The sequence below is a fragment of the Festucalex cinctus genome, chromosome 16, assembly GCF_051991245.1.
Source record: "Festucalex cinctus isolate MCC-2025b chromosome 16, RoL_Fcin_1.0, whole genome shotgun sequence".
Lineage (NCBI taxonomy): Eukaryota > Metazoa > Chordata > Actinopteri > Syngnathiformes > Syngnathidae > Festucalex > Festucalex cinctus.
Genome location: NC_135426.1, coordinates 14,819,308 through 14,836,640, shown reverse-complemented (window position 1 = coordinate 14,836,640; position 17,333 = coordinate 14,819,308). Strand labels below are relative to the sequence as shown.

General features: G+C 38.2%; 1 protein-coding gene across 7 annotated transcripts in view; it reads left to right on the top strand.

The window, feature by feature from the left end:
• The window catches only part of svep1 (sushi, von Willebrand factor type A, EGF and pentraxin domain containing 1), a 66,619-nt gene that overhangs the window by 10,617 nt on the left and 38,669 nt on the right, over nucleotides 1-17,333 (top strand). For all 7 annotated transcript variants that reach the window (XM_077499478.1, XM_077499475.1, XM_077499473.1 and 4 more), the window contains 2 exons: nucleotides 2,734-2,989; nucleotides 4,581-4,757. In XM_077499478.1, the coding sequence (XP_077355604.1) occupies nucleotides 2,734-2,989; nucleotides 4,581-4,757 (433 nt within the window). The remainder of the gene's footprint in view (nucleotides 1-2,733; nucleotides 2,990-4,580; nucleotides 4,758-17,333) is intronic.

Below are 17,333 nucleotides of genomic sequence, written 5' to 3'. Positions count from 1 at the left end.
TTTTTTTTTCATTTTGTTGTCTTTTTAAGTATTTAAAAAAAATCTCCTTGTTGATGATGGCGTGGGCAATCGGAGAATACCAATTCCAGTGTGTAAAAAATAAAACATTTTTAACATTTAAATTATAATAATTTGTTCAATTGATTTATTTCTACAATGATTCAGATGGATTGTCCCATGCTCCCATGCTCCCATGCGTTGCGTCACCTGCACCACCATTTGGACCTGCTCTTTTCAAATCTAAAATGTAGTCTACTTTTTTTTTTTTTTTTTTTTTTTTTTACCAAAACACTCGGCGAGGCTTGCCCCCAGCACAAAAATTAAGAAGCTCCCATTTTTAACCGAAAATAGGGCCCAAAGTGTTTAAACATGAGCTTTTCTGCCTCATCTCAGACACTTTTTTCGAAGACACAAGAATTCCTTAGTTTATTGCTATTCTTCTATTTGGCACATACAATAGCAATTAAACTCCAGCTGGCGTCACTACAACGAATGGCTTTCACTTATAATGTGCTCATTTTCTTCACATTTCTTCTGTGGGTAAAAACAAAAAAAAAATAAGAAAAAAAAGCACAAGCTGTGTTAAGCACTTTTGTGTGTTACCTATTTAGTATTATACCAACATTTTTTTCATGTTTAACAGCACTATTTTTACATTTTACGCACAGCTACCACCCAGCTACGCCAAGTGAGCAGTGCCACGCAGGGCCTGGTTCTCCTGAATGCAGTTAAAGGCAGCCGTCCTCCTTCTCTTCCCTCGTTCCCTCGCCTCTGTAATTACGCTCCTGCTGCCAGAGGCCGCTTGATGTTTGGCCAATTAGACAATAAAGACCAGAGCTTTCTCTCCTTCACCCCGTCACACCCTTTGTGTCCTTCTTTGGACCCGAGAATTGGTTCCTTGAAGATACCACAAGATGGAGGCAAATAGCTTTTTTGGTTCAAATGAAGCTCCTCAACTCACTTAAACAAAGTTGTTTGGCACCAAGATCAGTCATAGTCAGTTGTGTAACTTTAAAGTAAACAGCCCAACTGAATATCTGTCCACCCGACCGTCAGGACATCTGGCGGTTCCGAGAGAATTTGAGCTCGTCGGACCCTTGAAAATGAATGTCTCACCGAGTTGGACATCCTGCCTAATTGTATGTGGTGGATTGTAAATGTGGGGCTAAAGTTGGTTTGGGAACCGTATCTGCGTCTGCCCAGTGTTTTTTGGCAGTTTTCGACCACTGGGTAGCAGCTGGCTTGTCTGTCGGAGAAATCCCGACAGTTTTGGGCCATTCTCTCATTTTCTCTCACCCCTTGCTCCTGCTGAGGTAGGGATTTGAAGCGGCCTAGAATTGAGGGTTGCTTTTAGTGGTTATGTGTGACGTTGGTCGATATTCACTCGAGTCGCATGCCGTATCGTTACAGCCTGGCCTACGTGAGCAGTTTGTGTATACACTCTAGCCATCCCAGCCAGGGTAATGATTTATTATTATAGCTAGTTTTCAATTTATTTTGACTTTTTTTTTTTTTTTTTTTTTTTTTTTTAATTCAGTTACTTTTAAGTAGTTTTTAGAGCAAGTTTGTTAGTTTTTATTTTTTCAAAAATGCTTTATTTTTGTTTAGGTTCTATTGGTTTTAGTATTAGATTTATTACTATTAGTATTTTTCTTAAATACAGTGTTCCCTCGTTTATCGCTGGTGTTTCGTTCCAAAAACTACCCGCGATAATGTAAATCTCGCTAAAAAAAAAAAGAAGAAGAAATCCCGTTAATTATATATTTTTGTTTGTTTATGTTTTTTTTCAGTTTGGTATCATTTTTACTTTATTATAAATGCTTTTTCATTCATCATTTATGTTCTTTTTTCATTTACATTCATTTTTTCCATTAAAAGTATTTTTTTATTCACTTATTATACAGCACAGTATATATCCATCCATCCATTTTCTTGACCGTTTATTCCTCACAAGGGTCGCGGGGGGTGCTGGCGCCTATCTCAGCTGGCTCTGGGCAGTAGGCGGGGCACACCCTGGACTGGTTGCCAGCCAATCGCAGGGAACAGTATATATTTTTTTCATTTATTATATTTTGTTGTTGTTGTTGTTTTGGTATGATTTTTAGTTTATTATGAAGGCTTTTCAATCATCATTTATGTTTTTTTTCATTTACAGTCATTTTTTCCCTTGTGTTTTTTTTTTTTAATTTTTTCCCATTAAGTGTTTTTTTTTTAATTTTTTTTATTTACTTATTATACAGTCAAGTCATCTTTATTTATATAGCGCACTATATTCAATTACAATTTCAATTATTACACTCCATAATTACAAAACAGCATAATCATTAAAAATAAATAAATAAATATTTTTAAAAAACTTCACTAATTATTGTGTAATAGAGTAAAGTAAACTACAATTCTCATACAACTATTTGACCTTCTTCTTTCTGTACGGATGTACAACAATACCAAAGTAAACTCATTTAAAATGAGCCCCGAAAACTAATGTATGATATTGACAAAGATGAAAACAAAAGATGTTTTCGCTATGATTATAGCTAGTTTGTTAGCTTTGTTGTAAATGTTTCAGTTTTTGTGTTTCCCCCTCAATTGTTTAGATATTTTTGTTAATTGTATTAACTACTATACTTAAATAACCTTGAACCCTGCTTCCACTGTGTGAGAGATGTCTCATTTGGGTACCTCATAGAAAATGGATTGTCCAGCTAATGAGTTTCTTTTGTCTCCCAAAAGCAAATCCTGCGTCATTCCCGTGCGAATGCCAGCAAGGTCATCTTCCTGATCACCGACGGCTACTCCAACGGCGGAGATCCTCGACCCGTGGCGGCCGCCCTGAGGGAGCGCGGCGTGGAAATTTTCACACTGGGAATCTGGCAGGGCAACATCCGAGAGTTGCACGACATGGCCTCTCACCCCAAGGACCAGCACTGCTACCTGCTGCACAACTTTGCCGAGTTCGAAGCCCTGGCTCGTCGTGCGCTGCACGAAGGTAAGAGATTGGCCAAGTTTAGCCACTGGTGATTTTTTTTTGTTGGGGGGGTTGGTAGGATGGACCAAAAAAAACACATTTTCCATCTTTTTATGATAGAATTCTTAGGATGAGCTGACCAACCAACTTAAAAAACATCTGTTAAACCACTTGACGGACTTTAGGATCGGATTGCACCCCTCTTTCCATTTACTTATTTAAGTTGTATAAGGTCACTTCATAGGTCTGCTGACATCACATAATGAGAATCTTTTTACATTTTAAATGATTAGAACGTCAGCAGCTATTTAGTAAATTCCATTTTTCTCCCTGCCGTTGAGTGGGATTTCCCATAATTGGATATTTGGCAGATAGAAAAAGAGTTCTTCAAAAAGTCAACATGTGCTGTTAATTGCCACTCCCAGGTTCAGTTTACAGTTAAAACTGACACAAAATAAAGAACGGTACACTTATATTATATTATATATATTATATATTATTTATATTATAAACAAACACACAAAAGTTGCAAAAGTTCACTTGCGCTAGCGTAATGCTAACACATAACTCAAAACGCCATAGATGCATCGTTGTCCAAGTATAAACTATTAAATAAGAAATATTTGAAATGTACAGAAAGATGATAAAAGCAATACTCACCGGCATAAATTCTTCGTGCTGTGCGACAGTAGTAGTAGTAGTATTTTATAGACTCATGAACTTATTTTTATTTTTTTTTTAAATAATAATAATAATTATTATCAGTTTAATAAAATGCATAAATAATAATAAATAAATATAAATAATAAATAATAATAAAAATAATATAAATACATAAAATATAAATATAATCTAAATCACAATATTATATATATATATATATATATATATATATATATATATATATATATAATAATGATGTAAATAATAATAATGAAAATAATTATAAAAAAAAAAACTAAGCTCATGAGTCTTCTTTGCCTGAAGACTTGCGTCCATTTCCCCACCACTCTTATGAGGCGCTCCCCCTAGTGGCCCGCCAAGTAATTGCTCAATAAGTCATGAACAATCGAGCCATAATAGTGCCTGAATATTAACTACAAATATCGCGATACTTGCGTAGGCGTATCGATAATCCAAAGTATCACCATTTATCGTGATATCGATATATCGTCACACTCCCAAGTTATAATACTGCTGCTTTTTTGTGACTTTCATCACCCCCTTAAGTTCATAACAAAAATTTGTCACATTGTCATCATGGGAAATTTTTTTACAAAATTTTGAGGGGGGAAAAAGGAATTTAATACATTTAGAGAAAAGGCTGTGACATTACTGTAAAAAATGTGGAAAAACTCTAAATCATGAGCACAGACTTGCAGGCTTGCTGAAGCCCCAGAGTAGGGAGACGCGGTCGTAAAAGATCAGAAGCACACACGGATAAGGCCGTGAGAACCGAGAAAGCAGCTCCGGACTTTGCCGTGAAGTCAGCCAGGAATCCTCAAATCGCACTTAGAGGCTTTCAGTCACATGCTTGTTCACTCCTCACATTTGTAGGAATGAGACTTCATTATGTTTGATATGTTTTAACACTTCTGCCTCATTTCCCAAGACCTCCCCACGGGCAGCTACATCCAGGAGGATCTGTCCCGATGCTCGTCCTTGTGCGAGGCCGGCCGGGACTGCTGCGACGTGATGGCCAGCTGCAAGTGTGGCACGCACACCGGACGCTACGACTGCATCTGTGAGAAGGGATACTATGGAAAGGGCCTGCAGCATGAGTGCACGGGTAGGTAGCACCAAAATTGGCAAATTGTCATGCAAGGGTATTAGTTAAAAACAATTATTATGGTATTAATATTAAAACTTAATTAGGAAACACCAATACAACTTTATTTTCATTAGTAGAGAATAGAGATAGGCGAGTACCGAGTTGATACCCGGCCTTATTTCAAGGTACTTGTGGTACTTGTGATGTTTATTTTCAGAATTAAAGTGAGAATTTATTCTCAAAATTCTCACTTTAATCATAGACAGAATTATGAGAATAAAGTCAGAATTCTCACTTTAAAGTCGGAATTCTAAGATTAAAGTGAGAATTCTGAAAATAAAGTAAGAATCCTGCCAAACTCTCTTTTTTTTTTCTCGCTTTACTGGCCCTTTCTGACTTTAAAGTCGAGAATTCTGACTTTATTCTCAGAATTAAAGTGAGAATTACGAGATTAAAGTCAAAATTCTCACTTAAAATCACAATTCTAAGACTAGAGCTGCGAGCAGCTATAATGGGCCCTCGCAACCCGTGCCACGTTGGGGTATTTGCACGTCGGGGTACTGGCACGTTAGGGTACTGTTTCATAAGAAACCGTCTAAATTGTAAATGTTTTGCCATGCTTTTTGTGTTTGTTCACATTGCTATGGAATGCTTTGTCGAGGTATTCGGCTGATAGGTATGCCTCCCAATATTCACACATCTAGCTGAATCATATAAAAAAAAAATTCTTTGCAAACAATGCATCGCTACAGCAAAGGCGTGCCACGTTGGGGTACTTGCACGTCGGGGTACTGGCACGTTGGGGTACTGTCAAATAGGACAAGGACCATCTAAAATGTTTTTGACAAGCCTTGTGTGTGCAAAGTTTAATCAAAACGCAAAATATGGTGCTCAATTCCCAAAATAAATTCAAAATGGCGGACTTCCTTTTAGGTTTAGCATACGGCTACAGAATACTTTTTGTAGGTCTTAAGCTAATAGGTATGCCTCCCAGTTTTCACAAATCTAGGTCAAGTCATCTTTAGTTGTGTATCGCTTGAATCATACAATTGGAAATGCTCCATAAAAATGCATAGAGGGCGCTATTGAGCACAACGTTGGGTTACTTGCACGTCAGGGTACTGGCACGTTGGGGTACTGTTACATGGAACAAGGACCATTTAAAATGTTAGTTTTTTCCATGCCTTGTCTGTGCAAAGTTTAATGAAGAAGGCCAAAAATTATGTATAATTCCCAAAATAAAATCAAAATAGCGGACTTCCTCTTTGGTTTGGCAAATGGCTACATAATACTTTTTTGTAGGTCTAGCATAATCATACAATCGGAAATGCTTCATAAAAATGTCTAGAGGGCGCTATTTATTGCAAATTGCACAATAAATCTCTGAAAATTCATGTTCATGACAAGTCTGATGTGTTTGCAAAGTTTCATGAGTTTTCATGTGTATATATAAAAAAAAAAAGCAGCACTTGACAACTGTTACATGGAACAAGGACCATTTAAAATGTTAGTTTTTTTCCATGCCTTGTCTGTGCAAAGTTGAATGAAAAAGGCCAAAAATGATGTATAATTCCCAAAATAAAATCAAAATAGCGGACTTCCTCTTTGGTTTGGCAAATGGCTACATAATACTTTTTTGTAGGTCTAGCATAATCATACAATCGGAAATGCTTCATAAAAAGGTCTAGAGGGCGCTATTTATTGCAAATTGCACAATAAATCTCTGAAAATTCATGTTCATGACAAGTCTGATGTGTTTGCAAAGTTCCATGAGTTTTCATGTGTATAAAAAAAAAAAAGCAGCACTTGACAAACAATGCATTGCTATGGCAACAGCGTGTTACAAAATAAAAAACTTTCGATTACTTAGCATCTTAAACATCTTAAGATGAAACACACCAAGTTTGAAGACAGTCGGATAAATTTTGTAGGAGGGGTTCGTTAAAATATGACCCCTGAAAGTTTTTCCTTGCCCGGTTGGAGGGTTAGATCAGGGGATGTCGCAACTTGTTTGTGGTTAAGTGCTACAGAAGTAAATGTGTCTTAACAACCTCATGATTGAATGTGTTTTCAATTCTCTAGGATGTGATTGGATTGTATCAATTAAATGTTCTTATAATTGATTCAGTGAGTAGTAAAAATAGTGTGTCAAGTATAATGACATGAAATATAAGGAATACAAAAAACAAAACAAGAACCCTCTAAATTACACATTTTGTTCCAGGCTTTATGTGCGTGCATAGTTTGAGTATACACCTAGGTTTAGGCCAGGAGTGTTCAAACCTTTTGCAAAGAGGGCCGGGTATGGTAAGGTGAAAATGTGTGGGGCCAAATCAACCATTTAGTTTAGCCTGACATAATTTTTTTACATGCATATGTAAATATATATATGTGGACAAATGTGTACATATGTCTACAAATTTTTGTAGCTCGAGCTGCTTCGTCCAACTGGGAACGCTGCATTAAGAAGGATTTTTTTTTCCTTTGCCAACAGTGCATGCCACGACAACAGCGTGCGACGAAATAAAAAGCTTTCAATAACTTTTCATCGTCAACATCTTAAGATGAATCACACCAAGTTTGAAGATGATCGGATAAACACTGTAGGAGGAGTTCGTTAAAATAAGACCCCTATGAAATGGCCAAAAAAATGGCAACATGTTCCAAAGTAAATCAAAATGCCGGACTTCCTGTTAGGTTTAGCATATGGTTCTAAAAGACTTTTTTGTACATCGTGGGCTCTTATGTATGCCTCCAAATTATCATAGCGCTAGGTGAAAGGTACAACCGGGAATGCTTCGTTAAAGAGGAGTTTTTTAGCTCAAAAAGTGATGCCCGGCCCTTGCGGGACTTCCTGTTGGGTTTAGCACAAAGCAGCAAGAGACTTTTTTGTACATCGTGGGCTGTTACATATGTCTACAAATTTTCGTAGCTCTAGCTGCTTCGTACAACTGAGAATTCTTCATTAAGAAGAATTTTTTGCCTTTGCAAACAAGTGCATGCCACGACAACAGCGTGCAGCGAAATAAAAAGCTTTCAATAACTTTTCATCTTCAACATCTTAAGATGAATCACACCAAGTTTGAAGATGATCGGATAAACTCTGTAAGAGGAGTTCGTTAAAATAGGACCCCTATGAAATGGCCAAAAAAATGGGAACACGTTCCAAAGTAAATCAAAATGGTGGACTTTCTGTTAGGTTTAGCATATGGTTCAAAAAGAGTTTTTTGTACCTTGAGGGCTGTTACATATGTCTTTAAATTTTGGTAACTCTAGGTGAAACGTACAGCCGGGAATGCTTCATTAAGTAAGAATTTTGAAACTCAAAATTTGATGCCCCGCCTCTGGCGGACTTCCTGTTGGGTTTAGCATATGGCACCAACAGACTTTTTTGTAGGTCATAGTCTGTTACATATGTGTACCAATTTTCGTAGCTCTAGGTTAAACATACAACCGGCAATACTACGTTTAGTAAGAGTTTTGAAACTCTAAATTTGATGCCCCACCGCCGTCATATAGTATGTCGAAAACTTTAGATTTTGTACCATGGTGTTGTCCCAGGTCTTGAGATGGTACATCCCAAGTTTGAAGTCAATTGGATTAACCGTGTAGGAGAAGCAGGCAAAAGTATGACCCCTGTAAATGTGCAAAAATTGGCCAAAATTGGACATTTAAATACTCATATCTCACTTCCTGTCTATTTTAGGGTACACACATCAAAGAGGTTTTTGTTCATCTGGATGTGCTACAGGTGCCACACAATTTTCATAGCCGTCGGACAATCGTAGCGGGCCAGGGATCTGTTTAACCTATGTAGGTGGCGCTATGGAGCCATTTTTCTGTTATCACCTATGGCGACTTTAAAATATCAAATTTTTCGCCAGGCCTGACGTGTGTGTAAAGTTTGGTGAGTTTTCGTTCACGTTTAGTGTCTCAAAAATGTGATTGTTTGCGGAAAAGAATAATAACAAATAAAAAGAAGAAGAATAATAAGAATTCCTTGAAAAACAATAGGGACCTCGCAGCGGTCGCTGCTCGGGCCCTAATTAAAGTGAGAATTCTGACTTTATTCTCAAAATTCTGAGAATAAAGTCAGAATACTTTTTTTTTGTCTCTTCACTGGCCCTATTCCATACAATAGGCTGCCCTCTTGTGGCCTTTTTATGTTCAGGAACAGGAAATTAAAAATTAGGAGAATAGAAAATTGCCATTAATTTAATGTAATTTCAAGGAAAAATGCTTAATTGGGATATATAGGTCATTATTAAAAATTATCAGATTTTTTATTTTTTATTTTTTTGGTGTGGGGTTGAATTTTATGTATCAAAAATATTTGTGATACCGGGACTTGGTCCAGTTTAGTACTGGTATTGGTCTGAAGAATAGTGGAGATAGAATTAATATTTATCCATATTTTTCTAACAAAATAAAATTGCAATTTTCCGATAAAAAATTGTATTCTTTAAAAGAACAAAGATCTATTTTATCATCATTTTATGAGAATAGTCACATTTTTCCAAGCTAAAGTTGCAATATATACTTCAAGTATGAGAGAAAAAAAAAGAATGGATGTCAGATTTAATATATATAAAGACGTATTCGCTCAAGATAAAAAGCCGTAATCTTCCACATATTCAAATCCAAATTTAATGAGGGATTAAAAGCCCTATTTTGACAAGTGAATTTAAAAGGCCACATTTGGAGAACCCCTGCTTTCAGAGCCATCATTCTCATCCCTGTCACAAGTGATACAGCGGATGAACTTTCCCCGCATGTATTCCCTCATTGGCCCCGATTGCGTCGCTTCAACTCGATCCAGCGATTGCGATGATGAAGTGCAAGGAGTCATGACAGATTCCCTCATCTCGCTTTATTTACGTCGCCTCTTTAAAGCCCTGTTTTGCGTTTCCGTGGCGTCGTCGGCCGCACTGCAACTCCACGCGGGCAGGTGGTCCCGTCGTGTTAAAGGTTACATCATGTTCATTGCGTTTGGGAGAATCAAACTCTGCGTGTATTTGTGTGTGTGTGTGATTGCAACACAATGACTAACAGATGCACTGGCTCCAAAGTGAGTGATTGAGTAACTGTTTCGTTTTTGCTTGCTTTGATACAGACAGACACTTAAAAGGCCGGTGTTTTCTAACGTTTATTGAGCGGAGACATATATCTGACATAAGAAAAATCTTGCGGCACGCCACCAAACAAAAATGTCACAAAAAGGATATATACTACTACGACGTAATCCCCTACTATATCGTGGCTCGCCAATTGCAGATGCATCGTGAGTGCCGGGTCAGTTTCTGACCAAAAAGCAGAGAAAATGAGCTTTCTGTGAAAAGAACCAAGCCGAAAAGTCTTTGCTGTTGTGACACTTCTAATTTAAAAACAACAAAAGCAAGACTCAGAAAGTGTTTGATGGCAAAATAATTATTTACAGACAATTATGAAACACTGACTCACCGCATGGCTCGACTTGAAAGTCAGTGACTCTTTTACATGGCGTTTGTAATTCACATACTTTCTACTACCTACTAAAACAAGTACTCTTTGTGCCATACATATGCATGCTGTTTGACTGTCATGTGCCTAAACTTCTCCAACTTCCAACGTGTTGGGGATTCCCTCCATCGCAAAGCCAGTAGTGAATGTTGATGTCTCGTCAGGGTTCGTCAGATTTTGGTTCAATGTCACAAAACGTTTAGAAATTAAACCTAGTCCCAACTGATATGGTTTTTGTAATTCCAGTATTTGGCAGTATAAAATTCAAATTCTGACAACCAATTATTTAAATAATATAAAAAATCCCCAAAATGAATAAAATAATGCTGTGAGTAACAAAAATGCTTATGGTAACCGTGGAAAAAATTCACCTCACGTAACTTTTTGACTTCTTGTAGTCGAGATTGAGCCACTGTTTACCTTAAGGAGGCCTGGCTGAATGAAGCGGAGCTGTTGTGTGGATTCTTGGTACGTTCGTGTGCGTCACTGGTCAGCTTTTTTGACAGGCGCAGCAAAACACTGCTGCCAGAGGCAAGCCTCCCTCTCCACAGTGTGTGCGCGAGTATGTATGTGTGTCTGAGTGGCTTCAGGTGGGTTAGCTGTCTAGACTCTGAGGTTTGCGTTTTCTTTTTTTTTTTGGCTCCCCTTTTTCAAAAACATACAAGAACTTCGGTGCTGTCAGTGGGGCTGTTATTATTATTGACTGAGCAATTTGGTTGGAAACCTTATCCAAATCTCCACTGTGTACAGCGGTATTGTTTATAGACCAATCCGAGCCAAGAGAAACAATCTCTTCCAAAAAAATTCGAGTGGAATTCCAGCTGATAAAGACAAAAGGCGAGGCTCCCTTCCGACACAGTTGACAAACGGGACTTTGTGGGATCTGTGATGGAGAGGACTGGCGAAGTGGTTCTGTGGGCTGAGAGTCAAACGGGGTCTGTGACCTCTTCTGAAGTCTGGGTTGGAATGACAGCAGCTCTGGATTGTGTTCTTGCGGTGTCGTTAAACTCACTCAGTAGCACCCCCTGGAAAGTTGAGCTTGATTTTCCACACATTGACAGCCCCTGTTTTTCGGTGGCCATGTCTGTTGTAACAGAACGCGAGAAAAAGTCTGAAAGACGCATGCCAGAAATTGAAGATTTTGGTTTCCATTTAGAAAAATAATTAGCCCCTGATACCAGATCTCGCCCTAAACTGCTGGAAACCCCCTCTAACCCACACGCCCCCAAGTTCACCGCTGCCAGCACACGGATAAAAGTGGCCTTTTATTTTCAGTAATTTACAGCTGGATGCTGTAATAAGTCAGGATTCTGCACCTAAGGAGTGGACCTGTTACATAAACAGTAAGGACGCTCTGTTACCTCCCCGCCTGTGGAAACCTTAAAATTCCCCCCACAGCATCAATAACTGTAAACCGTCTGGACAGCGTGCTTGTCTCCTTCCAACGTCTTCGGTTGCCAAAACGAAAGCCTCATTTGCAGATCCGGTGCTGTTCTTGTGTGGGAGCGAAAACACACATCACCTCCATGTTTAGCTACAAACTTGAGAACAGAGATGTAACCAAGAGATGAAGCGTTATGTCATGAAATCTCAGTAAAAGTACATTTTTGTATCTTTTAGCTGCCAGTCCAGCAAAAATGCATCATTTGACGTCTTTTTCCATCAATGGCAGTGAATGAGTTATAGGATATTTTTTCACTTGCAATGTCTATTTCCAAGTCAACTATCCACTTTTTCACAGCGGAATGACTGAACTTTTCCTTTTTCAAAGTATTTATTTTTGGGATGCACGATAATGCTGTTTTCAACCGATACTGATAAACCAATAAATTTGAAAATGCCGATGTCGATAACTGAAAGCTAAGCCGCTAATTTATGGCAAAATGAACTGAGTCCTACTATAAGGCTAACATGTACAAATACATTGAAACATTGTGGCAAGCAGCATGAAGCTGAATTTTATTGATATCGCTGTTTCAGAGACAACCAGTAACTCATTTTGAGTTTGTAACAAACAAAAAAAAAAAAAAAAAGATGCATCTTCTGCGACCACGAGGTTATAACATCACAAATATGCGATGCTACCATAAGAGAGGGGAGGGGTTGAGAAATTGGGCACAACTTGAGCCACAACCACAACTGATGGACCAACGTGGCATCAAGGTTATTTTAGTCAACTAAAACTAACGAAAACAATTAAACTAAAATTCAAAAAACAATTTCATTAATGAAATAAAATAAAAACGAAAATGCTTTTTAAAAAAACAAGAACTACATTTTATGTTTACAAAACAAATTAAAACTATAATTATAAGCAAAAATGTCCTTCGTTTTAGTCTTTGGTAATTCATTTAATGCATGAGCTTTTGGGGATGATTTTAAATGTGATTTTAAGTAGATTAATTTTTATATTAACTGGAAAAAGGATGTTTGAAAGTGTGTCCCACAGAAGCGACGTCATCTAGCAGCGGCCAATAGAAAAGCACCTTCAGGTGACATCACTGTCATGATGTTTTTTAAAGGGATACTTCACTTATTTAGCCCATTATAGCAATAAAAAGTTAATATTTTGTCGTTAACTAATTTGGTACTTCCATTATTTTTCACGTACAAATAGTACCTTTAAGAACACATTTTGCAACTTGCTGTCGACTGAAAATGACATCACAAGGGCTCAGATAACCAATCACCAGCTCACCTGTTTTCTAGGTTTGGTCATGTGACATTCACAAACTGAGCTGTGATTGGTTACCAGAGCCCTTGTGATGTCATTTTCAGTCGACAGTAAGTTGTTAAATGTGTTATTAAAGGTGCTAATTGTACATGAAAAATAATGAAAATATCAAATGTATTATAGGCAAAATATTAATGTTTGACTGCCAAATATGGATAAACAAATAAAGTATCATTTAAAAATTGCACACAAGTAATACACATTTAAAAAACTAACAAAAAAACTAATACTGAAACTAACTAAAAAAGTATTTCTTAAATAACTAGAACTAATAAAAACTAACAGAACCACCCTGAAAACTAATAAAAAAAAATAAATTTAAAAAACAAAACTCAAAACGAAATCAAAACTAACTAAGATGAAAAAATTCGGCAGATTTCTTTATTATCTGGTTTATCTGCACGACGTCAAATTGGTCGATAACTGCCGATAATTATTATCGCGTATCCCTAGTTTATTTACACCGTACCTCACGCGCACTGCGGGCCTTTTTTGTCACTTATTTCCCAGCACACTGCCATCTATAATCAAGCTCACCAGACTGGAGAGCTGCCCGTGTTTGTACAGTTGTTTAGCGGTTCGCCTCACTCTCCCCGCCGAAGCCCAGTCTTCCCGTAGTCTGTAATAAGCCAGCGGGATGTGCACTTTGTCCTTGGGAGTCTGCGAGAGATATCGTCGCTCTTCTGATGAGCTGGGGATGACTTGACTTCCTTCTTGAAATTATTATATTGTGGGGGGTGAATAGAAAACGCTCATTCTTACTGGATGCCTTTCTAGGAGGTCCAACATGTCAAATCACATCAGATGATGTGTGCTGCGCCAGACCGAATGTATATACAGGCTGTGTTAACACAAAATAAAACCACCATTTTCTTCTTTCCCCCAGTCAGACCCTGGCTTGAATGCGTTTTGCAGGCCAGACTATACACTTTAATTGTCTATTTCCAGTGTCTATTTATGCACATGTTAAGTCTCCGTTGCGAGTGGAACGCCTCTCCCTCTCTCGCAACACTCTGGAATTTAGGAGTTGGCTTGATAGAATGTCTGCCGTGAGAGGGCCTTAGACCACAAGTGAGCAGAATGAGCATGCCAAGGTAGTCGAAAAGACCAAATGGATCAAAAGTGGCTGGTTAGGAGTTTGGCAAAGGACAAGCCCAAAAGTACTGTTACGACCCCCTGTTCAATTCCATTCACAAGTCCTTAACACTTTTTAACGTGTCCAAATTTCATGATGAAATTGGTATCGAGAGAAAATTGTTACTAACAATTGGCCTCAAAGTGGCTGCTTAGGCACAAAATTGCCGACATGCCCTTCAATTTCAATTCTAGGTACTTGAGACTTTTTCGTGCAGCTTTGATCGACATGTCCACAAAATTTCATGATGATTGGTGAAACTTTTGTCTTTGGCAATTTTTTTTCCGAACAGTCCAGGTTTCTTTTTACAAAAATAGTTGCTTGAACTTGCTTCAAACCAAAATGGCTGGCTTTCTGTTCAATTGTGAGTATGAGTCCTTCAGACTTTTTTGTGCATCATCTCATGATAGACGTATCCACCAAATTTTGTGTTGATTAGTAAAACTTTTTTTCATAGCATTTCAGGCCTTTTCATGGAATTTGGCCTCCAAAATTTTATTTTATTTTTTTTATTTTTTTTATTTAACCTTTATTTAACCAGGATAGTCCCATTGAGATTAAGAACCTCTTTTTCAAGGGAGTCCTGGCCAAGAGGCAGCAAAACAGTTTTCATTACAGTTACAAATAAAAGTTTCACTTACAATCACATAAAAATTATATAAAACAGTTACAAATCAATGAGGCCGTCTCAAGTGCTCTTAATCTGGATCTAAAATCGTTCAATGAAACAAGTTCCGTTAGTTTCCAGTCCTTTTGCAACATGTTCCATGCAGAAGGGGCAGAGAAAACAAAAGCCTTTTTCCCCAGCTCAGTGCGGGCAAATGGAACAGAGAGCGACAAAAGATCATTGGAACGCAAAGCATAAGAATCAACACTTTTCAATGTGATTAAATTACAAATATAAGAGGGCAGCAGTCCAAGCATAGCCTTGTAAATAAAAATGTACCAGTGAGTCAACCTCCTGGTGGACAAAGGAGGCGAGTACAGTTCGAGAGTACAGTTCACAGTGATGGGTCAAGGCTCTACAATTTGTAACAAACCTCAAAGCAGCATGATATACAGAGTCAATATTACTCAAACACTGAGCTGAAGCATTCATATACAACACATCCCCATAATCTAAAACAGATAAAAAAGTTGCAGTGACAAGACGCTTTTTGACCTCAAAAGAAAAACAACATTTATTCCGAAATAAGAAACCCAGTTTTAGTTTGAGTTTCTTCACGAGGTTCTCAACATGGGGTTTAAAAGTCAAAGTGTCGTCAAGCAAAATACCAAGATACTTATATGTATGAACCACCTCTATTTCATTTCCCTCCAGAGTGGACACTTTGGGGGGAAATTGTGGGCTTTTCCTGGAATTTGAAAACAACATCAGTTTAGTTTTGTCCGCATTAAGGACTAGTTTTAGTTGCAGAAGTGTGTGCTGCACAACATTAAAAGCTTTCTGCAACGAAGCAACAGCAGCAGCTGAGCATGAGCCAAAGGAGTAAATTATTGTGTCATCAGCATAAAAATGCATATTGGCGTCCAACACGCTTTGTTCCAGATCATTAATGTACATAATGAACAGGAGGGGTCCGAGCACAGAGCCCTGCGGCACCCCTTTGTGAACACTCAAGAATTCAGAACATAAACCATCATGTTTAATACATTGGGTCCTGTCACTCAAATAATTTGTGAACCACGAGACTACATCATCTGACAGACCAAGACTGATGAGCCTTTGCTTTAAAACTGTGTGGTCCACAGTGTCAAATGCCTTTGACGGATCAATAAAAAGTGCAGCACAGTATTGCTTTTTATCAAGAGCAACAAGTATATCATTAACCACTTTTGTAGCAGCAAAATTGAAAATGCCTGCTTCAAACCAAAACTTCCTGTTCAATTTCATTTATTACTCCTTTTTTTTTTTTTTAAGAGAGCATTCAGAATTGTTCATTCGGCAGTCTTACCGATTCAACATATCATCATGTGTGCATGTGTGCATTTGTGCCTTAGGTCTTTGCTACATTGTGGGGCCCATAGACTAGTGTTTTTCCAGGTTTAACTACCGTTGTGGGGACCGACTTGAAATTGTGGGGACATTTTGGTGGTCCCCACAAGTTCAGACCTCTTTTTGAGGGTAAAGACTTGGTTTTAGAGTTTAGGTTTGAATTGGATTATGGTTGAGATTAGGGTAACGAATGGGGTTAGGCAATCATTTTTTATGGTTGAGGTTAGGGAAAGGCATTATGTCAATGAGAAGTCCCCATGATGATACAAAGACAAATGTAAGTGCGTGTGAATGTGCTTGTGTGTGAATTCATGTGAATTTGTACTTATTAATTCACTTAAAACTAATACAAATCCCATTACCCTTCACCTTAACCGGATACTTCAGAGTCTCGCCAGAGTCGTGAAGTTCAGAAGGTCAGGAGACCAGAGGAAAGGTCAAAGGAAAGAAAGATGAATCAAAGTGAAATCCAGCACCAACTAAACACCACCTGCCACCCACATGGTTACAAAACCAGAATCTTACCCCAACCCCAGAAACCTCTAAATTCCAACAGATTAGGGAAATCTCAAGAGACCAGAAGCAAAACTGAAGAGAGGAAGGAGGGATGGATAGATGAAGCAGAGTGAGATCCACTCATCCACTCATTCATGCCTCATTGAGACTTTCATGAGTCCTGTTCCAATCCACGGAATTTCGTGGCGATCTGTGAAAATACTTTTGAATTTGCTTACTTATTATTGGAGAGACTGTAACTTATCTGCCGTGATAAAGTGTGATTCATTGTATATGTAGTATGTGTATGTTGATACTTGTAGTCATAATGATCAACAACATGTAAGAGCACCTAGAACAACTCAAACGTGTTTTGATCCATGGCCTACTTCTGGGAAACTCTCAGATTAGCCATCGACTCTTCAACGGTGAAATGGCAGAATTTCGATCCCCCATCTGGATTCTGCTGGCTTCGGTTGCAGAATAAAATAAACCAGATGATGACTCGGACCAGATGTGCAGACATATTTCCGTCGGTAACATCAAATTGTGAGATTTGCTGCCTTGCAATTAGATAATTTGTGTCGAAGATAAGAGGTGGGAAGCCGCGTTTGTAATTGTACCGTGCGGATGGCCGTGCGTTCTCGAGCATGTGTTTGTGGATTTTGTGGGAACGGGCCTATGAATGTACACGGAGACCTACGAATATGACCCACGGAGTTGAAACCGCCCTCT